Source organism: Balaenoptera physalus (assembly GCF_965194825.1).
Source record: "Balaenoptera physalus genome assembly, chromosome: 20".
NCBI lineage: Eukaryota > Metazoa > Chordata > Mammalia > Artiodactyla > Balaenopteridae > Balaenoptera > Balaenoptera physalus.
In genome coordinates this window covers 15,039,822-15,065,692 of record NC_138901.1, presented here as the reverse complement: position 1 = coordinate 15,065,692, position 25,871 = coordinate 15,039,822, and the positions used below count along the sequence as shown (strand labels likewise).

Genomic DNA, 25,871 nt, shown 5'->3' with positions numbered 1-25,871 from the left:
TGAGTTCAAACTTTGAGAAGGTCATGTCTACTTAAGTTTGGTATCATTGGTTACTCCTGTTGCCCCCTGAGTTCCCAAATCTGTAGCTCAGCCTGGAGGCCTGCACTGTCCTTCTCCTGGGCATGGCTCTCACTCTTCCTTTCACCAAATTAGCTCTGGTGGGCAGGGGACTTGAACCTGCCTAGATCTGAATTTTTGTACTAGAACTTTTTTCTCAGCAGCTGTGGCACCTCTCCATTCAGTTCAACATGGGCCTATACTCAACCTTCTTAGACAGAGAAATATAAGTTATATTCCCTGTACCCTAGGAATCATGCAGTCTTATGAGAAATGAGAAATATGTAAAAAAAAAAAAAAAAAAGAAACTAAGCTAGGATGTGACTATGCATAAATATATGGTACAGATACTGAGAGCCACAGGAGGCCAGGAAAGTGAAAGATGAACTTGGGCCGAAGGAGTTATGGAGTCATTTCTGGAAGAGGTGGCACTGGAACCAGGCAGTGAAGGATGTATAAGAGTTTAGTGAGGTGGAAAGGAGGAAGTATGGCGCTCCAGGTTGGGAAGCTGAATTATTAAAGGCCTAGGGGAAGGAATGAATATGGCCTCTTTCAGGAAATAGGGTGGGCATTGATCTGGCTGGAGAAAGGGTTCCCTTTGAGAACAAACAGTGTGAGATGATTAGGTAAACTGAGTGAGCTTAAATTCCAGAGGGCTTTGAACGATAGTAAAGAACTTAGACTTTATTCCATAGGTCATGGGTATCACTGATTACTTTTTGAACAAAGAAGGGATGTGGTGAAAGCGGTGGTTAAGATGACTGAAACTGTGGAGGAATGTAGAATGTGCTGGAAGGGGGGAGCTGAGAAGTACAGAGGCTGCTTCAGGAATTCAGGAGGGGAAAGGGGCTCCAAGAGTGACAACTGAGAGAATGGGACGCAGAGTCTCATACTGGAGTCCCTGGAGGGGAGAATTGGAACTTGCTGTCTGGCTGTGAGAAAGGGAAAAGAAAGAAAGAATCAAGCAGAACTCAGAGGTTTGAGCCTGTAGTCAGTATTAGAAATGGCAACACTGAGAAGGGGTACTAGTTCGGGAGGGTAGTTGATGCAGACACACATGGCTAGGTTGAGTTTGTGATTACAGTGAAATACTCTGAGAGTGTATGCAGGTATGTGTGTATATTGCTTTTGCAGGTACACAATCCCTTATCTGCAACTCTAAAATCCAGAGAGTACTGTAAACTAAAAGGTGTTTTTTAAATTTTATTTATTTATTTTTAAATTTGCAGCAAATTCATTTGGCATCAAAACTTGGCCTGAATGGACACAGGGCTATTTACAGTCTTTATTTATTTGACTAATTGTGAATATTCATACTTTTCAATACAAAAACTAGCTTTTGCTCTTAACAGGTAAACCCTGAATCTTAGTGACTGTACAGATATGGCCAGCACAGGGAAGGGGAGGACAGCGTTCCCCACAGTCACTGAAGGACCCTGACTGACAGTGGCTCCACTGACCTGGCACACCAGGGAAGAGAGCGTAGAACTCAACTTTGTTCCCAGCTGCTGGTCAGAAGTAGTTACAGAACCCCAAACTAACTTCAGGAGAGGCTAAGCAGCGCAGAGGGGTGCACGGAATGCCTGTGAGCGTTCTGCTCTGCCGTGGAGTGCTGCCCAGACACCTTCCCCCTGGAGGGGCATCGCTTAACATACAGAACACGTACCACTACCTCTCTAAATCCAAAAGTGCTTTCTGAGACACTTTCGGCCCCAGGGGTTTTGGCTAAAGGATAAAGGACCTGTATTACCATTTTTTGAGCACTTGTTATATGTCAGGAACTTTTCTCATATCTTTATCCAATTATTTCATTTAATTATTTTGATAACTCGATGAGATAGATACTGTCACTATTTTCACTTTTCAGATGAGGAAACTGAGTCACAGAGAGATTAGTTCAAGGTTACAACAAGGAGGTTATAGAGCCAGGATTTGAAGCCAGACAGTTTGACTCTAGTGCTGCATTCCTAACAGTGACTTGTCTGCCTTGTCTCCGTGGCAGACAGATGAGGTTTCGCTTGAGAAATTGGGGCTGGACATAGAGATTTGGGAATCTTCTATTTAGAGGTTGCCTGATTTTTTAATTCCTGCCGAGGAGAAGATGTGAGAAGAGGGAGAGAAATCCAGAGGCCAAAAGTCCAAACACTGAGGCACAGTTACATGTTGGGGGAGGGGCGTGCGACGGCATGAGGAAGAGGAACCAGCGAAGAAGCAGAAGTGGTTAGAGTGGTGGCAGGTTCCCTGGCTTGGGATAGAGTCACAGAGGCAAGAGGAGAGAACCTCACGACCGAGGACGCGGCTACCAGTGCGAAATGCCTCGGAGGGGCAAGGAGGATAGTGGGCAGGAAGGAATTGAATCTAGTTAGCTTTATCTGAACTTTCTTATCTATGGCTATTCTAGTCAGCCTGACAGGGGTCACTCAGATTTAGGAACTTGGCAGATTTGGGCACACCATGTGGTACATGGAAGCCAGTCATGGGCCTGCATCCTGCTCTGGAAAGGCTGTAGCCACATCAGACAAGGGATTCAGAAGGCTAGGCGTCTTTGTTTACACTGCTTACTAATCACAGGCTAGGTTAGTCTTGAGTAGGAGTGATTTGTGGTTTGAGGCAAAAGTTTAATTCCCTTTCTCACTAAATTCAAGTAGAAGAGTATTTGGATTGTGGCCCACGATGAAATAAATTTAGTTCCTTCAGTCCCACAAAGGGACAGAGGGGATTCCTTCATAGGTGCATCTAAATATAATGCCCCAGTTTAGAATGAGAGCTATTGTTATGTGTTTTTATGTTATGTGTTTTTTATTACTATAAAAAATTAGATAAAAATCAACAGAGGAATAAATTTTTAATCAACAGGAAAAAAGGGAAATCTGAATAAACTATGGGCTTTATTTAACACATCAATATTGGTTAATTAGTTGTAACAAAAAGAAATGTACCATACTAATGTTACTGATAGGAGAAACTGGGGGGTGGAGGGGGAAGAAGGGTATATGGACACTCTCTGCTCTATCTGCTCAATTTTTCTGTAACTCTAAAGCTGTTCTAAAAATAGAATCGATTAATAAAATATAATAATAATGAGTGCTACACCAAGGTGTGCTGGGCTGTGAGCAGGAGGAGGTGAAAGGAGTGGTAACCCAGCTGTAGGGACAGACAGGACTGCAAACTGCGGTGAGCACTTGGGGTACTCCAGAGCTAGTTGTGGAACCGGACAGCATGGGAAGCTGGAGACAGCATGTCAGATGCGGCAGCGTGTTGCAGGCACTGTGCTTCGGAGGGCCTTGCCACGGGAACTGCTTAGTAGTTCAGGGGAAGGAGAAAAAGAAGACAGTGAAAACACTGCTGTCACTCATGCAAACCTTGAAGCCCCATGATAACTTCCTCTGCAGCAGTGCCTCATCTTTCTGCTTGTGCGCTCATATTCATGCGCACATGTGCACACATACACACACAGTCTCTCTCACCTGGAACGCACACCAGAGGGGGCACACTGCCTTCCCATGCCACCTCCTCCATCTCCACCTACGCACAGCCTCAGCCAGAGCCTCCCCTACTGGTTCCCCACGCCCCATAGCTTCCTGCACGATTGCTCCCCTGGTCTCCCGATGCTGGCTCCATTATTACTCCATCTCCTCCATGAGTTCTGAAAAGTAAGGTCTCAAAAGATCCTTTGATAGTTTCCTTCTTTCAGTGCTCCCATTGAAGCCCTGCATCTGTGAGTAAAATAAATCTCCCTTGCCTGTGTGACACTTAAGTTGTAGCATATCTGGGCTTCTTTTAAAGCATTATAATCTTGAGAGAACTTGTTTAACTTCATTGTAAATTAGGTTCTCCTGTAAAATAGACACAATAATAGTACCTGTTGTGAGGGTTAGTTTAATTGATATATGTAACATGCTTAGAACAAGACTTCGTATATAGTAAATCCTCAGTAAATGTTAACTATTGTCATATTATTAGTAATGGGATCCAGTGGCCCATATGTTACATCAAAGGATGAAAGGGCTGTATCAGGGCTGTAGTTTGAAAAGTTGTCACATCGCAGGCCTGCTCCTCAGGGGAGCTTTGCTGTCCACTGTTTAGTATGTGAGCTTTTCAGGGTCATGAAGCTCTTTGAGCCTCCATTTCCCTGTCTTTAAAATAGTGAGTTAGCGGCTGTATTCTTATATTTTAATTCATTGACTCTCAAGGTGTGTTCTAGGACCCCTAGGAAGTTCTCAAGAACCTTTTGAGGGTCCATCAGGTCAAAACTATTTTCGTAATAGTATTAAGATGTTCCTTGCCCTTTATACCCTCATACTCTTAAGAATGTACAGTAGAGTTTTCCAGAGGCTACACAATACGTATTATCACAACAGTTTGAAAGCAAAAACTGATATGAGAATCCAGCTGTCTCCTATTAAGCCATGCATTAAAGAGACTGGCATTCTCTCACTTCACTTTTTTAAAGTTTTTTTAATTAAAATGTATTTATGTTAACACATAACGGTTTTTAATTATTTTTAAATGAATAAAATTTAAATTTTTTCAGTTTTAATTTCTAACGTGGCGAATATCAGTAGATATAATCTATATAAACAAACGCTTTTTGGGGTCCTCAGTAATTTTTAGAGTGTAAATTAGAAACACCAGTCTAGTTCATTTGACTGGAAGGGAATTCTAGCCTCCCAATCTCTTGGGAAAAGGAAGTCCTGTGTGCACCCACCCTACCTTTCAACTTTCTCCCTTTTCTGTCATCTTTTCTGTCTGCTCCATGTTCTTCATCTTCAGATACTCTGAAGCCCTCTTCTTTCTTCCAAGCCACAGTTTTTTAATTTGTCAATCTCAGTATAATTTTCATTCACTGACCATGAACTTTCTTACCTCCCCCCTATTACTTGTTGGTTTCCCGACTATCTTAGTTTTCTTTCTCCCATGTACCTGTTCTTTTCTTCTATATCTCTTCCCTTTTCCTGTCATTTTTAACTCCCTCAGGTTGTTTGCTTGCCCTTTACAGTATCTCTCGTCCTCCCTGATTTGTTACTTAACATTCTAACACTCCTACCTCGTCTTAATTTCTGACACTTACACCCAACTCTATTCTTCAATCAATTAATCCGTTTAATAAATATTGTAAGCACAGATATATACTATTACCTTTGCTGTCACTGGAGCTACAGAAACAAGAGAGACATGATCCCTGTCCTCCTGGAGCTTATAGGGTACACATGATGGTCATTTAGGCTAGAGCTGGGGACAATTATAAGGTATTTGTCCAGAGTGCCACTTTACTCCCACTGAGGGCAGCCTTGAAAGGATCGTGGAAATCATTAGTAGCAGCAGCAACCATTTATTGCATGTCTACTATGTAGTAGGTATTTTACTTACATTTTCTCGTTTAGTTCTCATAGCAACTCTGTGAATTAGGTATGTTTAGCCCTACTCTGCAGATGGAAAAACTAAGACTTATAGAGGATAAGTAACTTGGTTGTGGTCGTAGAGCTAGGAGGTATCAGTATTAAGATTTCTTTTTCCGTCTAGTTACATCAGCCCAGAAGGAACGGTGTCCTGTCCAGGAGGTGGCGGTATAGTGGGAGAAACTCCGGAGCCAGTTGTGGAAATAGAGAGTGTTTGAACTTAGAAATGATATGTCAGAGCAGAGCACCTGAGCTGGGGCAGCCACCAAAGGATCTTGTCCCAAGAGCTTTGTTGCCGCTGAGGTTAGAACTCATTGAAAGGAATGCCTGTCGGGGTAGAGAAGCTCTAACAGGAGCCATCAGGGATGTCTGCCTAAGGTTGCTAAAGGACTGCCTGAGGCTTACCTGGGAAGGGCAGGAGTGACACACGCCAGAGAACCCGCTAACCTGTCTATCATTTCTTTGGCAGAGTGACGTCAGAATCAAGTTCGAGCACAACGGGGAGAGGCGGTAAGTCTGCCTTCTGATGAGTGGCTGTGTTCATGTGTGCTGCATTTCTTAGAAAGCGTTCAGCTTGTGGAAGCCGTTGCCCTGGAGTGATTCCTGTGGGGTCACTGGCTGGGGAATGGGGTTGGTAGGGCATAAAGGGGAAAGTTTCACCCTTGGTTTGGCCTACTGATTGAACCTTGTTTCTGGTCTTAAAATTGGAAGCCATTTCAACTGCTGATGTTTTACTCTTCTGCTCTTATTTTGCTACTGTGAGATCCACCATTGTGCTAGGGAAGGAAGTCAGGACCCCAGCTCTACTGAGTCATGGCTTCCAGACACACTGACACTGTGCCAGCCATGGGCATCAGAGGGAGATGAGGATTCTCCTGTTACGTGGTGCCATTCCCATCCCTGGTAGAGTGTCCCTGGTTTTGTCCACATCAGGGGTCAGGTTGGTGAATTGGAAGTTTTTCTTTTAAATGTCTTGGGACTTCCCTGGTGGCGCAGTGGTTCAGAATCTGCCTGCCAATGCAGCGGATACGGGTTCGAGCCCTGGTCTGGGAAGATCCCACATGCTGCAGAGCAACTAAGCCCTTGCGCCACAACTGCTGAGCCTGTGCTCTAGAGCCTGCGAGCTGCAACTACTGAAGCCTGCGCACCTACAGCCTGTGCTCTGCAACAAGAGAAGCCACCGCAACAAGAAGCCTGCGCACCACAACGAAGAGTAGCCCCTGCTCGCTACAACGAGAGGAAGCCTGTGCTCAGCAATGAAGACCCAACTCAGCGGAAAAAGAAAAAGTTTAAAATGTCTCTAGGTCATGGGAAGCTGCATCAAGTACCTCAGTTGTGAAAGATTTCAGTTCATTTGAGGACATAGAAAGGGGGTTTTCAGTCTGCATTCTGTATTTTACCTTGTTAGGGAAGTGAAAGTAATGTTACAAAACCCTTGTATCCTTTTCTCCATTGTCAGTATTTAGTTTTTTGTAGGAAGTCAAGGTAGAAGTTCTCAGTGGAGAAAAATGACTCCACTGAATTTCTCAAGTTATTTTAAGGAAAACCTTTAAGAAAGCATACAGAACTCTGGTCAGGGGATATTTGAGACCCTGTGTGTGCATGTATGTGGCACAAGCATGCGCACAAGCATGCTTTTCAATATCTGTTTTCCCCCTCTTTGCCTTTCTCTCCCATTGATAACTGCCCCGCCCTTTTTCCTTTGCTTTGAGCATTTGGAGGGGCAAAGAGCATACCCATCAGGATAAGATCCACCTACTTTAGGAGTCCCACCAGCGGACCTTAGTGCCTTCAAATGCTCTTGTACTGGTAGTTCTCTACTGCTGGCATCTTTCAGCCCACTTTGAAACTAGCTCCAGAGGAGGTCTTTGGCTGCTGTTCTCCCTTAAAAAAATACATTCGGAAGCCTGCAAGGTTGTCAGAGGTTGCCGGATGGAAACATTGTACAAAGAGTGGTCTGCAGAGCCAGGATTCTGCTGCCGCCATGTGAATTCTAGGGCTGTTCCAGGGCTGGAGGGAAGAAGGTCTTCTGAGCTCTGTCCCCAGCTGTTTGTCCTATGACCTGCCAGTAGCATGGAACTTAAATTGTCACTTCATTGTTGCTCCTTTTCACACTTCTGACCTGACTGGGTTTTGGAGGGATTGCCAAACTTGGAGCAGCGGAGAGTTTTCAGAAGTATGAAGATATGAAATGAAAAGCTCAGTTGTGTTGGAGCCTAATTACACAGTTACGCTCTCCTGAATTCCTGTTCCCTAAGTGGTATGCAGTTAACAGTGAGCGGACTTACACTGAGAAAGTGTATGTGTTTAGTTTCAGAGATGCTGCCAGATCGAAACCACAAATATTTAAGGTGGTCAGGCTTTTGAAGCCCTGAGCGGCAGTGTTGGTATCAAGGTTTTGAAAACTGCATTCTCTTTTTATGGAGCTGTTTTCGGGAGCCATGGCGTTTCACTGTTTGTGTACTGTGTGTGGAATTGAGGACTTTATAAAGTTGGTGCGGGGAAGCCAAGTTTAAGCTGCTCTGTGCCAGACAGCTCTGGTTTCGTGTATTTCATGTCTTAGGATTTTGTAGAAACTGTTATTGTGGGCTTTCTTTACTTTTTACAGGGAATATGGACAGTATCTACCTAAATGTTGTAGGCCCTTATAGAATAAGAATTTACAGAAAAGAGGAAAGAAGTAGTGACTTTTTCCATTCATCATTGCCAGGTATCCATTCTGGTGGGCTGATTTTCCCTTTGCTTTGGAAGGGTGGGCATCAGACTTCTACCCTTCCTGCCTCTTAGCCTCAGGAGGGCAGAAGAGGACTGTAGATTAGGATCTCCTTCCCTTCGTGTCTGAACACTGGTGAGGATGGTTGTCCTGGGTGTTAGACCCCTCTTTGAAGTACTGGCCTAAAAATGTCTGTTATTCAAGGTGGTAGCAGCAGCTTAGATCTTACCAAACCTGGGAGTGCTGGTTTCTGATCTTGACCAGACTTCTGGGCTGCTTTTGGGGGTTTTGAATGGCTCATCACCAGACCAAATGCAGGAAAACTTATCTCGGAGCCTGATGTTTTTCTAACTGTGCTAGAGACATCTGAGTGATCTCCTGGTATTTTATTCAGAAAGGCTGGCCCTGGGGACTTCCCTGGTGGTGCAGTGGTTAAGAATCTGCCTGCCAAGGCACGGGACATGGGTTCGATCCCTGGTCCAGGAAGATCCCACATGCTGCAGAGCAACTAAGCCTGTGTGCCACAACTACTGAGCCTGCGCTCTAGAGCCTGTGAGCCACAGCTGCTGAGCCTGCAAGCCACAACTGCTGAGCCTGCGTGCTGCAACTACTGAAGCCTGTAGGTCTGGAGCCCATGCTCCACAGCAAGAGAAGCCACCACAATGAGAAGCCTGTGCACCACAAGGAAGAGTAGCCCCTGCTTGCCACAGCTACAGAAAGCCCACGCGCAGCAACAAAGACCCAATGCAGCCAAAAAAATAAATAAATTTAAGAAAAGAAAAAAAGAAAGAAAGGCTGGCCCCTTTTGAATTAATAGAAAGGTATTCTCTCAAAAGAATCCAGAAAACACTCGTATCTAGATAACCCATATCTAGATCGCACCTAATTATTGCTTGGGACAGTTGATTTGAGGGAAAAAAAATATAAGGATTACAATATGGATGGATTTCTTGGTGGATATAAACTAATACATTCAGCAGTATAATTTCCAAAAATGAAAGGTAGTGATGGATGAAGGAAAAGTTATAGAGAAATTATCTTCCTGAGATGTTAGGCTTTGTGTGAAGGATAGATTATGGTTTATAGTAATATCCTATCAATGTTGTTCAGTAGAACTTTCTGCTGTAATGGAAAGGTTCTACAGTAATCCCTTGGTAGCCGAGGAAATTGGTTCCAGGACCCCCTGTGGATACCAAACTCCTTGGATGGTCAAGTCTCTTATATAAAATGGTGCAGTCTTTGCATATAACCTATGTACATCTTCGTGTATACTTTAAATCATCTCTAGATTACTTATAATACCTAATACAATGTAAATGCCATGTAAATAGTTGCCAGCATGCGGCAAATTCAAGTTTTGCTTTTTGGAACTTTCTGGAATTTTTTTCAGATATTTTTGATCTGCAGATATGGACCTGTGGATATGGAGGGCCGACTTATAGCTGTGTTCTCCAGTATAGTAGGCACTTGCCACATGTATCTAGTGAGCACTTGCAATGTGGCTAGTGGGACTGAAAGAGCCAATTCTAAAATTTAATTTGAATTTAAATAGCCACATGTGACTAGTGGCTACCATATTGAACAGCGCAGTTCTAGATGATAACAGCTTTTATGGTGCCTACTGATTTCAGCCAGCCAGATTTCATTAAAATCCAATGGCTTACCTATCAAATTACCCATGACATTTTTCACAGAACTAGAACAAGTAATCCTAAAATTTATGTGGAATCATAAAAGGCTAAGAATTGCCAAAGCAATCCTGAGGAAAAAGAACAAAGCAAGAGGCATACCCCTCCCAGACTTCAGGCAATACTACAAAGCTACAGTAATCAAAACAGTGTGGTATTGGCACAAAAACAGACATTTGGATCAATGGAACACACAATAGAGAGCCCAGCAATAAACCCACATTACCTGCCATCAATTAATCTTTGACAAAGGAGGCAAGAATATACAATGGAGAAAAGACAGTCTCTTCAGCAAGTGGTGTTGGGAAAGCTGGACAGCCATGTGTAAATCAATGAAGTTAGAACACACCCTTACACCATAAACAAAAATAAACTCAGAATGGCTTGAAGACTTAAATATAAGACATGACACCATAAAACTCCTAAAAGAGAACATAAGCAAAACATTCTCTGACATAAATCATACTGTTTTCTTAGGTCAGTCTGCCAAGGCAAGAGAAATAAAAGCAAAAATAAACAAATGAGACCTAATCAAACTTACAAGCTTTTGCACAGCAAAGGAAACCATAAACAAAACGAAAAGACATCCTATGGACTGGGAGAAAATATTTGCAAATTGATGCAACTGACAAGGGCTTAATTTCCAAAATATACAAACAGCTCATACAACTCAATAACAAAGAAACAAACAGCCCAATCGAAAAATGGGCAGAAGACCTAGATAGACATTTCTCCATAGAAGACATACAGGTTGCCAACAGGCACATGAAAAGATGCTCAACATCGCTAACTGTTAGAGAAGTGCAAATCAAAACTACAATGAGGTATCACCTCACACTGGTCAGAATGGCCATCGTTACAAAGTCTACAAATAACTAATGCTGGAAAGGGTGTGGAGAAAAGGCAACCCTCCTACACTGTCGATGGGAATGTAAATTGGTGCAGCCACTATGGAAAACAGTATGGAGATTCCTCAAAAAAGTAAAAGTAAAGTTGCCATATGATCCAGCAATCCCACTCCTGGGCATATATCCAGACAAAACTATAATTCAAAAGATACATGCACCCCTATGTTCATAGCAGCACTATTTACAATAGCCAAGACATGGAAACAACCTAAATGTCCATTGACAGATGAATAGATAAAGAAGATGTGATATGGGGCTTCTCTGGTGGCGCAGTGGTTGAGAATCTGCCTGCCAATGCAGGGGACACGGGTTCAAGCCCTGGTCTGGGAAGATCCCACATGCCGCAGAGCAACTGGGCCCGTGAGCCACAATTACGGAGCCTGCGCATCTGGAGCCTGTGCTCCGCAACGAGAGAGGCCGCAATAGTGAGAGGCCCGCGCACCGCCATGAAGAGTGGCCCCTGCTTGCCACAACTAGAGAAAGCTCTCGCACAGAAATGAAGACCCAACACAGCCATAAATAAATAAATTAATTAATTTTTAAAAAAAAAGAAGATGTGATACGTATATACAATGGAATACTACTCAGCCATAAAAAAGAACAAAATAATGCCATTTGCAGCAACATGGATGGAACTAAAGATTATCATACTAAGTGAAGTAAGTCAGAAAGAGAAAGACAGGACTTCCCTGGTGGCACAGTGGTTAAGAATCCGCCTGCCAGTGCAGGGGACACGGGTTTGAGCCCTGGTCTGGGAAGATCCCACATGCTGTGGAGCAGCTAAGCCCATGCACCACAACTACTGAGCCTGCACTCTAGAGCCCACGAGCCACAACTGCTGAGCCCGATGTGCCACAACTACTGAAGCCCGCGCTCCTGGAGCCCGTGCTCTGCAACAAGAGAAGCCACCGTAATGAGAAGCCTGTGCACCGCAAGGAAGAGTAGCCCCTGATCACCGCAACTAGAAGAAGCCCGCACGCAGCAATGAAGAACCAACACAGCCAAAAATAAATAAATAAATAAATTTATTTTAAAAAAAGAGAAAGACAAATACCATATGATATCACTTATATGTGGAATCTAAAATATGACACAAATGAACTTGTCTATGAAACAGAAACAGACTCTCAGACATAGAGAACAGACTTGTGGTTGCCAGCGGGGAGGGGGGTGGGGGAGGGATGGATTGGGAGTTTGGGATTAGCAGATGCAAACTATTATATATAGAATGGATAAACAAGATCCTACCATATAGCACAGGGAACTATATCCAATATCCTATGATAAACCATAATGGAAAAGAATATGAAAAAGAATGCATGTATATGTATAACTAAATCACTTTGCTATACAGGAGAAATTAATACAACATTGTAAAATCAACTATACTTTAATAAAATAAATTTTTTAAAAAATGGCTTAGATCCCTCTTTCCTGTGGCTTATTGCTTCTTCCTCTGGTTATACCACTTCCCACTCTGGGGGAGCAGGGAGTATATGGAAGAACCACACACTTCTTCCTGTCAGTATGGAGGAGGGCAAGAACTATAGAGGCTGATGGCTGAGTGCTGCTAGTCTGCCACACACTAGTCAGATTTCATCTAAGTCTAGACATGCTAACAGATTAAGGTGGTTTTAATATACATTTTCCCCTATCACATTAAGCATCTTTTCATGTGTTTATTAGCCATTCATCATATCCTTTGCTTGTGTTTCTATTGGATTGTCTTTTTCTTATTGATTTTTGCAAGTATTTTCTCCAAGTTTGGTATTTCTTTTTAACTTTGTTGATGGTTTATTTTCCCATCAAAGTTTAAATTTTTGTTGTCAAACTTGTCTTCTTCCTTTTTGTCTTCTCTATTTTATGTAATGCTTAGGAAGACCTTCCCTACTCTAATATTTTTTTCAATCCTATATTTTCTTTATATATATATGTATGTATATATATAATATATATGGGTTTCTGATATTCTCTTCTGTTTATCTCTTTGCTTTTTTTTTTAATATTTGGTTGCGTGGGGTCTTAGTTGTGGCAGGCGGGCTTCTTAGTTGTGGCTCATGGGCTCCTTAGTTGCAGCACGTGGACTCCTTAGTTGTGGCATGTGAACTCTTAGTTGCAGAAGGCATGTGAGATCTAGTTCCCTGACAAGGGATGGAACCCGGGCCCCTGCATTGGGAGTGTGGAGTCTTATCCACTGCGCCACCAGGGAAGTCCCTCTTTGCTTATTTTTGTTTTAATTATTTAAGTTTTAGAGTGTTGGGTTGGTCCCATATAAAATTGCCACTTTTATATGCAAAAGTGGTTGACTACGTCCAGTATCATATAGTTAAACCTAATGCATTAATTAAAGCTTTTTATTAAAAAAATTTGAAGCACACACAAAAATAGAATATGATACTCAACCCCCAAGGACCTGTCACCCAGCTTCAACATTATCAACATTTTGCCAACCTTGTTTCATCTATCCCCACTTGTAAATTTTGCTGTGACATTTAATGACAAATCATTTTAAGACCTCTTTGAGCATGTTCTTACTCTACCATCTATTTATAGAAATTGTTCTTTGAACTGACCTGGAGAATCTCTCTAGAAAAGCATCAATATCAACACTACTTACATGCACACATGTGTCACTGGTTAAGAAAACTGAGCAGGCATATAACCAACTCAAGGGGAATTCCTGTGACTATGGCAGGAAATGTCAGTTCTGAGGATAATCAGCATTGAGATTACTGTGGCATCTCAAAAATGAACAATGGAAGAGACCTTTCAAGTCCTGGAGTTGAGTCGTTTAGGAGTTAAGACCATGTTTCCAGGACTGCTGCTCCAATCCCCAGGTTTTCTTCCTAACAAGAATATTTGAAGCATAGTTTTTAAATCCAGGTATCCTCCTATGATACTGCACTGTCAGTGACCAAAAGAGCTGAGCTGAAGTGGAAGAACAATGGTTGAGACTGAGTACTGCTCATAGGTACTATTGACAAACCTGAGAGATGCTCAGAAGAAGGGTGAAAAGATAAAGGTAGATGTAAGAGAAGAAAAAAATACAGAGAAAGGCAAGCTGCATGAAAAATAAAGAGAATTCTATGTTGAAAAGAAAAGGAAGATAACACTCAGGAGCCATAGCTTCTAAACCCTGCATTTAAAATATACAGTTAACCATGATTTCTGTTCCTTTTCAGAATTATAGCATTCAGCCGGCCTGTGAGATATGAAGATGTGGAGCACAAGGTGACGACAGTGTTTGGGCAGCCTCTTGATCTACATTACATGAACAATGAGGTACGAAAGGTGGATGGTGTGCGGGCAAGGGAGGCACAGCTGCCTACCTTTTTTCTCTCTGTTTAACTGAGGATTTCCTAGTTTGTTCCTTTAATGTCATCTGCAGGTTTTCATTGTCTGGAGCCTCTTTTCTTAATTCCAGTAATTCTGCGATTTCTCTTTTTTACTACATGGGAGGTTACGTAGCTATGTCCATTCCCTCTGCTCATTCAATGCTGGTAGCTCTAATACTCCATGGTGCAATCAGGTACGGGATTAGGTTCAGGGCTTATATTGTCTCCTTTACATTTTGTAGGTTATCTTTTTCCTTCCAGCACAGCCTTAGTAGCAGAGGGTTCAGTAGGGCTGGGGAGGTGTGGAAAACTGGTGGGTAGATCCTCTACTGACAGGCATAAATGCTGGATTCTTCTCTCAGAGTTTAACTTCTGATTATAGCTGGTTCCAAACGTTAGCACCTACTCTAATGATTTCTTTAACTCTTAGTCCTCCTGACCCCTCCCGACAGCCATTTTATTTATTCATACTTTGAACATCACCCAGGAAGGAATTCTTTTGAATGTCAGTTACTTGGCTGCTTTCCCAGCTCCAAGGAACGTGCTAGAGGCTGCAGTCTACTTAGGCTGGTGCTTTGCATTAGTCTGAAAGGCACTGTGTTTGTGCCCAGTAAGGAGCCTGCACCTTGAGGGAACTGAGTTGGGGGGCAAGACAGGAAAGCTGGGCAACCTCATGGTTCTTTGAGAGTCAGGTCCTTACTTTGTAGTTTTTCTTGTCTTTTTTTAAAAATTTATTTATTTATTTATATTTATTTAATTTTGGCTGCGTTGGGTCTTAGTAGCTGTGTGGTCTTTCTCTAATTTCGGTGAGCAGGGGCTACTCTTCGTTGAGGTGCACGCTCTTCTCATTGCAGTGGTTTCTCTTGTTGTAGAGCGTGTGCTCTAGGCACGCAGGCTTCAGTAGTTGTGGCACATGGGCTCAGTAGTTGTGACTTGCGGGCTCCAGAGCACAGGCTCAGTAGTCGTGGCACACGGGCTTAGTTGCTCCGCGGCATGTGGGATCTTCCCGGACCAGGGCTTGAACCCATGTCCCCTGCATTGGCAGGCAGATTCTTAACCACTGTGCCACCAGGGAAGCCCCCTTACTTTGTAGTTTTATTTTATTGGTTGAAAAGTTAAGAATTTCCTCTACTTTGGGGCTTAAATCTGTAGGAGATGAGATTTGTTGGCAAAAACTCTGTGGTCCTCTTCATATAAAATGTACAACCACAACTGGATATATGCACTGCCAAATAGTTAACAAAAATAACACCATCTGATTTTTGCTTTTTGGATAAATTTTAGAAATACAGCAAATTTGAAAAATAAACCACGAACTCTACAGTTAATAAATAACACAGATGTAAGTATTTTAAAGTATGTAAAGTAACACATTTTAAATACAGGATATGAGAACCCTCCCAAATACAAATGTCAAATCCATAGAAGTTTAAAAAATTTCAGCTCAAGCATCAATGACTATATAAGAAAGTGAGGCTAAAGTCAGCTAGCCAATCAGCATTAAAGAAGGTGTTCTTTAGTTAGTAAAGACTTTTCTGGATGATTTAGTACTACTTGTTTCTCTTTCCATTAATATTTACATTAAGAATTTCAGTTGTCCCAAAATCCGTTTTCAAACTCTTTTGCCAAGGGAGTGACTGCCCAGAATGTTGGGCATTCCTTTATTCAAATGTTTATACAGATACTGATTTTAAAGCCAAATATAAGTAATTGTCATTATTTTTTGAGTCAGTGAAGACTAATTTATTTGAGCATTTATTTTTCATCACTTTGTTTTTTGTTGTTTTTTGTTTTTGTTTTTTGGCCACGCTGCACGGCTTGCAGGATCTCAGTTCCCCGACCAGGGATTGAACCTGGGCCATGGCAGTGAAAGCCTGGAATCCTAACCACTAGGCCACCAGGGAACTCCCATAATTGTTACTATTTTAAATCATTCATGTCTTTCTGTAGTCTGCTAATGTCAGTGACCAAGAATTGACTAATTTACATCTTATTAATTTCAAATGTCTCAACTATTTTTCTTTTCTTTGCCCTCTAAACCCTGCCTTGTCAGGATTTGTGAACCACAAATGAAAAAATCTGTTGAGATTTTATTTTATTTATGTTTATATTTTTGTAATAATAGCTTTATTGAGATATAATTCACCTACCATAGAATTTACCCTTTTAGTTTTAAATTTACATTTTAAACTGTATAATTCAGTGGTTTTAGTGTAGTCACAGAGTTGTGTAACTAGCATCACTACCTGATTCCAGAACTTTTTCATCACCCCAAAGAGAAATCCTTTACTTCTTAGGAGTCACTTCCCATTCTCCCCACTCCCCAGTCCCTGGCAACCACTTATTTACTTTCTGTCTCTCTGGATTTGCCTGTTATGAACATTTCATAGATATGGAATCACACAATATGTGGCCTTTTGTGTTTGGCTTCTTTCACTAAGCATGTTTTCAAGGCTCATCTATGTTGTAGCATGTCTCATACTTCATTCTTTTTTATGGCTGAATAATATTCCGTTATATGGATATACCACATTTTGTGTATCCATTCATCTGTTGATGGACACTTGAGTTGTTTTCACTTTTGGCTATTATAAATAATGCTGCTATGAACATTTGTGTACAAATTTTTATATGTACAAATGTTTTCAGTTCTCTAAAATATACCTAAGAGTGGAATGGTGGTTCTTGTAGAAACTCTGTATTTAATTTTTGGAGGAACTGCCCAACTTTCGCATATCAACTGGTACCACTTTACATTCCTACCAGCAATGTACGAGGGTTGCAATTTCTCTACATCCTCACCAATACTTGTGATTCTCTCTTTTTTTTTTTTTCTTTTTTAAAAAAGTTATAGCCATCCTAGTAGGCGTGAAGTGGTATCTCATTGTGGTTTTTAATTTTCATTTCCTTAATGACTAATGATGTTGAGTATCTTTTCATGTGCTTATTAGCCATTTGTTTATTTTCTTTGGACAAATACCTATTCAAATCCTTTGCCCTTTTAAAAAATTGGATTGTTTGTCCTTTTATTGTTGAATTGTAAGAGTTCTTTATATATTCTGGATACTAGACCCTTATCATACATTTGCAAAATTGTAGTTTTTTTTTTTTTTTTAAGTTAAAACCTACTCCAGTAATTTCTTTATCTTCCCCTATCTCCACCCACCCCTTTCCCACCTCCCCCAACACCAGTCCTTATTTATCGCTAGTTTGAATGTTACCCAGGAAGGAATTCTTTTACAATATGATATGATTTGTAAAATTTTCTCCCATTCCATGGGTTGTCTTGAGGTTTTATTTTAAATACTGATTTTACTATTTGTTTTTTCCTGGCCTGGGGTTTAGAGTTCTCATTTCCTTGTATTCTGAATCGGGAACTGAAGAAATTATTTGGATTTTTGCTTTATGTTTGCCACAGATACATAAGACCTGACATTTTTTACGTCTTAGGCAAAGCATACTTTTGCATGTTTTAATACTAAGTACTCATAATATCTTCTGCTTTTAACAGTGAGTCAGGCTTATCTGTACCCTCAAGAACCATCTCTTTTAATACTTCAGTGGAATGAAAACAGAGGAAGTAGTTTTTGGTTCTAGTCACTGATTTTTTTTAACCTTTATACATTAAGATACTAAACCCTTCTATGCAGTCTAAGTTTGTCTTCTTATTTGAGTAACGTTTTCATCCTCTGCCTGCCCCCTCCTCCTCCTGTGCCTTTTCTGCTTATTCTGTTAATGTCAGCACAGGGTAGAATGGGACATGATTCTACTGCTTAATTTGGGAAGAAATATGGGGCCTATAACCGTTTCAGATTTGATGCTTTGGAGTAAAGGGTATTTTTAGAGATGAAGCTTTTCTTAGAAAATATCTTGGGGGGGTGTGGGATGAATTGGGAGACTGGGATTGACATATATACACTATTGATACTATGTATAAAATAGATAACTAATGAGAACCTACTGTGTAGCTCAGGGAACTCTACTCAGTGCTCTGTGGTGACCTAAATGGGAAGGAAATCCAAAAAAGAGGGGATATATGTATACGTATAGCTGTTTTACTTTGCGGTACAGTAGAAACTAACACAATATTGTAAAGCAACTATACTCCAATAAAAATTTTTTTTAAAAAATGAAAAATTTTTTAGAAGTATTTTTATACCATCAAAAAAAAAATACCTTGAAATAAAGTACTGATATGTGCTACAGCATGGATGAACTCAAAAACGTTAAGCAAAGTGAAGGAAGCTAGATGCAAAAGACTATGAATTGAATTGAATATGAATTGTGTGATTTCATTTATATGAAATGTCCAGAAAATGCAAATCTCTAGAGACAGAAAGTAGATTAGTGGTGGCCTGGGGTAAGAGGTAGAAAAGGGGAGTGACTATGAATGGGCACAGGAGATCTTTTTGGAGCAATGGAAATGTTTTGAAATTGAATTGTGGTGATGGTTGCACAACTCCGTAAATTTACCAAAAATTATTGAATTGTAAACTGAATAAAAAGGAAAAGAAAATATCTCTATGGTTTCAGTTAGATCTTTTAAGACCCCATAGTATCCACTGAGATTGTTTTCCTCCAAATTTATTTTTTTGTTGTTTTTTTTGCTTATTTTTGCAAACTAAAGACTTATGTTTTATGTGATTTCCTTTTTCTGTGTCCTGTGTCACAGCTCTCCATCCTGCTGAAGAACCAAGATGATCTTGATAAAGCAATTGATATTTTGGATAGAAGCTCAAGCATGAAAAGCCTTAGGATATTGCTGCTGTCCCACGACAGAAACCATGTAAGTAGCCCCTGTCATGGCCTGACAGCTGAAGACAAAGCTTGCTGTCCTTCAGGAGTCCACCTTGCTTCCTTGACAGAATTTTGTGTTCCTTAGTCACTGATAAAGCGAGAACATAGGTGTGGCCCAGCCCACCGGGGCAGTAGCCATTTAGCCTTCTGCATTTGATCTTACTGCGAAGCCAGATCATTGGTGTTAAAATGGCAACTGAAGGTGACTTGGCTTGTGGTGTGGGAGGAAGGGAAACATTTTATGATAAAGGAGGAAATTCTTTTTCTCTGTATTTATGTTCTTTCGACTAGATTTGGACCCCAGCAAGAGAGATTTGCTCAGCGTGGGGGAGCTAATTAGCAGAGGCTGTCAAGGATTTGAGACTATCATGCTTTGTAAACCCAACTCCCGCAACTCCTCGGCAACCGTGACTTTCCCTTGGTACACATGTAGGAAACAAACTTTCCCTTCTGTTCAGTGGAAAAAAGGCCATGGGCTAAAGGGCCTCTGGTAATTTACCAGCTGCTACCTTACCAAATGGCAGCAAGCTATGGGGGCCTTCAGAAGCGAGGGATCATCCTTATGTAGGTTCCTCTCCTCAAGGGTCCCTGGGGGCCTACATTTCACAAGAACGCTTGTAATCTGGGTCTGTCTTCTAATCACTGATGGCTCTACCAGTTTTCTTCAGATGCATGTTCCTGCGGGTTTCTTGGCACTCTTTCCTTTCCTTATGCTTGAAGACAGCCAACTGTGGACAGCTGACATTACTGCCTGAGAACTATGGACACCCCATACCAGGACAGAGTTTAGATGGAATGGTGCTTTATGCTGACCATTTATTTTTAAAGAGACCTTGGACTGTCTATTGATTAGCGAAAGACACAGGAGAATGCGGTTAGGAAGGCTTAGAATAAAGAAGACATTTTCTAATATTATCGAAGTGTCCTTGAGCATGAGGACTGGTCTTCTCTCTCACAATGTCTTTTTGTCTGGATGTGTTTTGGGAAGTATTCTGAAGTAAAATATGTACTTTATTATTTCATTTCTCTGTTCAAGTTACTCACCTGCTCCTTGTAGTCCTTCCTCATGGCCTGTCATGTAAGATCTCAATGTAGCCTAGCACCCAAGGTTTATCACTAACTACCCTTCCTTTCAACTCCCCAGTCTCATCTTTCCAAGTTCTTCAGCATGCTTCCACTATTCTGCAGTTCTTCCTTCTTCCTCTTTGCCAGACCATGGTTGTCAACCTTTTTTAAGGCTCTAGCTTGATTTACCTGCTGCAGTTTGGTCAGTATTTTTGACTGAGACCATTTTCATTATTCCCTGTTCCTTTAGTCATTAGATATAATTTGCACACTAGTTTATAGGTTCCTGAGTAATTGCCCTCTAGTTGTTGCATATTTGTAAGTTCTACCCCAAAAGATTATAAGCTCCTTGAGAACAGGAGCTGTGTCTTGTTTTGGAACCTATCCGCTTAAGAGAACACAGTGAATACTTCTTGAATTGTTAGCAGGAGTCAAGCAGAAATCATATTCTGCAAACCCCTTCTTTACAGAAGAAGCTGGAATTGGGGTTTAGTTTAATGATGTGATTGTTTAACTGGGAACTAGCACCCCTGATGGTGATCCCTCCACTCCCCTGATGAGAAGCTGTAGACGACTAGTTCTTTGCATTCTCTTGCCCATCCATTAAGGGGTGCACTCAGCTGCAGATACTGCTGCAACACCAGCGCTGTTTGAAAGATGACCACCTGAGCTCTGACACTCATGGCGTGGCATTAGATATCACATAAAATAAGTGCCACATTGATGCCTCTCTTTCTAAGGATGTTTATTTTTTAAAATTATTATAAAGTCAGTATAACTTATTGTAAACTTAAAAAAAAAAAAAAAAAGAAGACCGTCTTACATAATCCTAGCACCGTAACACAATTGATTTATTTTTGCATACGCCCCTCTTTGGCCATATGTATACACACTGTAAGTGTTGTCATGGTATTTATACAATTTTCTACTTTAATTTTTCACTTAACATTGTCATGTACATTTTTCTGTTAATATACAGTCTTCATGATTATAATTTATAAGGATGCATAAGTCCATTGAGTGGATATACCATAATTTAATTAAATAACCATTTTTGCTACTGTTGGAACACTTAAGCTACTCCTATTTTTTGCATTTATAAAGATTTACATTTAAGACTAATAGTGGCATTGGTGGTGATGAAATCTTTTCTTGGGGACTTCCTCAGCTAGACCTCAGGCTTCTCAATAAACAGAGGTATCATGATCCAAAATTGCTATGTGCTTAGGAGTCCTACTTCTAGAAGTGCTTCTCTGTTTGTGATGAAATATCAGTTTTATTCTTCTAGTTTCTAATCTGTTATGGACCAATTCTTTTTTAAAAACGTGAAAGGTGAAATGGAAAAATTAACTAGAGACGTATAAAATACAAACCCACAACTTTTATTGTTAAGTTCAATAGACATGAGTCACTGCCAAATTGTTGTAAAAGTGCTTAAAGAGTTGCTCTTCCATTTTGGTATTTACCTTGTTGAGGACTGGTATACACCACAGGTTGTACCCTGGCACCAGCCCACAGATCACACTTTACATACACTTCTCCAGGATACCATATCGACCTGGTCTTCATCTCCTCTTGATGGTAACTGTCAGCCACTTTGTTCTCTACTTAGTTTCCTCCATTTTTAGCAATCTGTCAACTCATCCACCTTTTGTTACCACCTATACCTTTACTTCCCTTCTTATTCCTGTTTTTAAATGTACTATCTCTTTCTACTCTCCGGATTCCTTTTGTATTGATCTTTCTATGACAGCTTCTGATCTTTCCTCTGTCTTCATCCCTCACCAAGGTGGAAAGTCATACTCCTCCCATCTCGCCTGGCCAAGGCCGGGTCTTAGGCTTCAATATTGTTTTTACCTGAGAACTCCTGGATTTGGGCAATCACAGAACCTCCTCTTAGTCTGAAGAGTCTTTCTCTAGCCTTGGTTTTACTGCCATTTTAAGATACTTCACCGTCTCCTTCAGTAGTTCTTGCTGCCCTAGCCCTCTGCCTTGGGCCATCAACTCTTAGCTGTTTTCCTATTACAGACTTCTTTTCTAAACATGTGTGCATCTAACTCTTAATTTATCTTTCTGCTCTTGACTTTCTTATAACTTTCTCGACCTTTCCACTGTCATAACATAATCTCAAGCTTAACATTCTGTTGTCACTTGTATCTGCATATGATGAAAACTAAATGCCCAACCACCTTAAACTGTGAATGGCATTTTGTTTTGTTACCTCAGATTCTCTCTGACAAAAGTAAACTTACAATCTTCTCATCTAAATGTTGCCCACTTCCCAAATTTCCCATCAATGAATTTGACACTATTTAAGTTCAAAATATCAAGGATAATCTAAATGGTAATTATTTTCAGTTTTCCAAGAAACTAATGGGGCAAGTGCAGGAAGTTAAAATGAAACTTGTTGGGTAGAATAGCTTCAGTCTGGCCCCTGTTTAAAAATCATTACACTTTACATGTATAAGGTACTTTCATCTCTCATTCGGTTTTTGCAACTTTGAGCGGTCGGTTAGGCATCTGTTATCGCCAGTCTACCCCTGGGGAAACTGAGGCTCAGAGTGATTTGCCCTAGGTGAAACAGTAAATAGTGACAGAGCTGGTCTTGAATGCAGATGTTCAGACTGTAGTCGAGTATGTATTAGATACCATCCAGGAAAGGGGTCTTAGAATTATTGTAGTCCTTGGAAAACCTCACCCAGGTTCTTTCACGGTTCATTAGAAACAGAGCAGAAGGTATAATGTTGCCCGTGAGGAAAACTTGTGAGATGTGTCATTCTCTTCCCCACAGCTCAGAAGGTTAAGTGAGCTAGGAAAGGTCCAAGGGAAGACAAACTTTATAAGGGGTTGGGGTCAGTTTTATATGCGTATGGCCTAAAAAGCCTGGAACTCTTTAGTCGGGAAAGGAAGCCGAAGCATACGTATGTATAAACAAAGTCTGTGATGCATTGAAGAGTAGGGATAATAAAAACACAGATTGAGTCACCTAATCTCAATTTGAATGAACCCCTTGAATATTGAGGATTATCATAGAACAAAACAGAAACAAGAATTTGTATAAGGGGTATAAACATGGCATCCTTTATTCAAGTTGTATAGCTTCAAAGCAGATTTTTTTAAGGCTTTTAATAAATTCATGGATGTTAAAGCTGTAAATCTATTAAATAACCTGGATTCTTCCACAGCTATCATAACTGTCGTGGTCTTCCATGCAAATGTCTCTTGTTGCCACCATTGAAGCAGAGGACTAGTGACATCCAAGGTGCCATTTCTCAGCTCATGTGTCCGTGAACCAAACTAAAGCAAACACACACACACCTCTTCTTTTCCCCCTGCATCGTTGAATCCACCTGTTCCCTTTGTCTGATAGCACCAAATCTTTTATTGAGATGATTTGTGGGTCAACTTTTATAATCTCTTTTTCTGCTAATCTCCTAGCTTCCAGTGACTGCAGTCTTTGTGCATGTGGTTCCCTGGTAATTTTTCATGTTGTTTGTGTCGGCCACAGCACACTGCTACCCCCAGAGCCTTTCAGTGAGGTTTTCATTGAATGGTCAAATGAAATGACCATTCTATTTGCTGTCTTTAGAATGTTTTGCCAGCTACACACTTTATACCTGTTAGCTCTCCTTTCACTCTCTTACAGGTCCCTTTTATTTTTCCTAGTCCCACCTTCCTCCTTCCTCTCTTTCCCACTTCTAGGTCTTGTTCAAGGTTCACTGAATCCTTGCATCAACCTCATTTTTGTTTACCATGCCATTCTTTTTATCTCCTTAAATCAGGGTTTTCTGAACTTGACTGACTATTACAAACACTTGGGGGAGATTTAAAAAACACCAATCCTTCGGCCTTACCCCCAGAGATTCTGTTGTAGTTGGCCTGAGGTGTTAAGAACCCCACAGGCAGTTGTGCTGGGCGGCTCGGGCTGAGAACCATCGCCTTAAACCCAAGTGTGACTCACCTCCTAAGACCTTGCCGCCCTAAGTGTGGTCCGTGTACCAGCAGCGTCAGCATCACCTGGAAGCTTGTTAGAAATGCAGATTCTCAGCCCCAGCCCAGACCTACTGAATCAGAATCTGCACTTCATCAAGGTCCCAGGTGATTTGTGTGCACACGAAAATGTGGGAAGCCCTGCTTTGAAACCTTCCCTGATTCCCTTCATCTGTTTTCCAACTGTTGCCACAGTCAGCCTTTCCTTTTAGAAACCTGTGCTCATGCCGGCTGTTGAACCTCCTGGCTCAGCTTTTAGACTTAAAATCGAGAGTTTAGAATGTATGTTCTTTGGTACGTTTCAGACCCGTGTTGCCAGGATGTATTGCACCCCCACCTTCTGTAAGGCCCCGTGTCTAAGCACGTGTCCTTGGGGTGCTCAGCGTGCAGCTCTCCTCTTTCTGACTGTAAGGCTGTGGCCTTTTCCTTGCCCTTCACTGGCCTGCTTCCCCAGCGTGTGGCTTTGATTGTTTTTTCCTTTCTGACCCTCGGCAGAGAGCTATTGCACATTGGAGGCTTTAGCAAGAACACTCACTTCCCCTTGGTCTGACTTCCCGTTAGAGCAAGACAGTTTGTCAAGACAGCCCTGCATGTGATAAAGTCTGGCGTGGGGGGACTAGAGGAGGCTGCTTGGCAGCTGAACTTAGCCCTGAGAGCGGGAAGCCTTTTTCCTGGAGGACAGGATATAGTTTGTTTAGGTTGGACCTTTTTTTTTTTCTTACAGGAGGTGAGAGAGAGAGAAACAAGTAGAAACTTTGACCCAAATTATTTATAAATTCTGAGCTCCCACTCTCCATAGTGCTCTGCTTATTTATGAGCACATCCTGACATCACTTGCTCACCTCCAAGCTTCAGTTTTAAGCTTTCTCAGTGCAAGGGCCCCTTTCTGTTGCTTTGTTTTCTCTCAAGGGCTCACCTTGAGGCCCAACTGGGTCAGTGCAAAGTGGGGTAGATGTGGCAAGGCTGCTGACCCTGTTCTGAAGTCCTTGACCTCTGGCAGAATGGTACCTTGATAGCCTTTCTGAGATGAACGCAATCCTGAGATGGTTCACATGTAAACCCCAGTAATATGAAGCAGCTGAGATCTTCTTACCTTAATTTTCCAGGAGTGATTATGGTTGGGGAAGAAGCAGCATATCAAGCTATTTTTTAAAAGTTTATCAACCAGAATTTTTGGTGCAGAAGTTGCCACCATTCTCCATTCTGACCCCCCACGTGGCAGGTGATCTTGCCACTGAAATAATTTCCTGCTTTTCCTGCTATTCTTCCCAAGCTCTCTGGAGAGTTTTATGAGAGGGTATTTACAACGCTTTTCTGTTTGGCACATTATTACAGGAATGCCTGTTATTCTTCTGTGTCTGGGTCATCACCTAATAAATTGGAGCACCGGGTCTCAGTGCTCTATATCAGTGAAGCTGGATAACTGCATTGAGTAAATAGTGATTTGCCAAGATGAATTGAGGAGTGAGATTTGAGGGAAAGCTGGGTAGCTCATGTAGTGAAAGCGTGATGGCGGCTGAGAGCATGGGGAGTCCGAGGGAGGGGGCGGGGGGCCTTTCTAAGCCTGCCTGCTTAGCGAGCTCAGCCTTTTTCCTCTTATCTTGCAGACCAGTTCCCCTCCCCACTCCGGGGTGTCCAGGCAGGTGCGGATCAAAGCTTCCCAGTCTGCAGGAGACATAAATACCATCTACCAGCCCCCTGAGCCTAGGAGCAGGCACCTCTCTGTCAGTGAGTATCTCACCCCTTTTTTCCTCTCATCTAATTTATCTGCCCATGTTTTTTGTTTAATATTCTTTTAAAAAATTAATTATTATGAAACAGTCATCAAATGTTATTGACTGCTACGCTGTTCGGAATAGTCTTCCATGCTTTTCTTTGGGGAGAAGAAATAGACAAGCGACTGGGATGGAGTCCTGACC

At 41.5% G+C, this 25,871-nt stretch overlaps 1 protein-coding gene across 3 annotated transcripts in view; it reads left to right on the top strand.

The window, feature by feature from the left end:
• MAP3K3 (mitogen-activated protein kinase kinase kinase 3) overlaps positions 1-25,871 on the top strand; it is a 61,574-nt gene that overhangs the window by 13,357 nt on the left and 22,346 nt on the right. For all 3 annotated transcript variants that reach the window (XM_082443138.1, XM_082443137.1, XM_082443139.1), the window contains 4 exons: positions 5,926-5,966; positions 13,948-14,047; positions 18,773-18,886; positions 25,560-25,680. In XM_082443138.1, the coding sequence (XP_082299264.1) occupies positions 5,926-5,966; positions 13,948-14,047; positions 18,773-18,886; positions 25,560-25,680 (376 nt within the window). The remainder of the gene's footprint in view (positions 1-5,925; positions 5,967-13,947; positions 14,048-18,772; positions 18,887-25,559; positions 25,681-25,871) is intronic.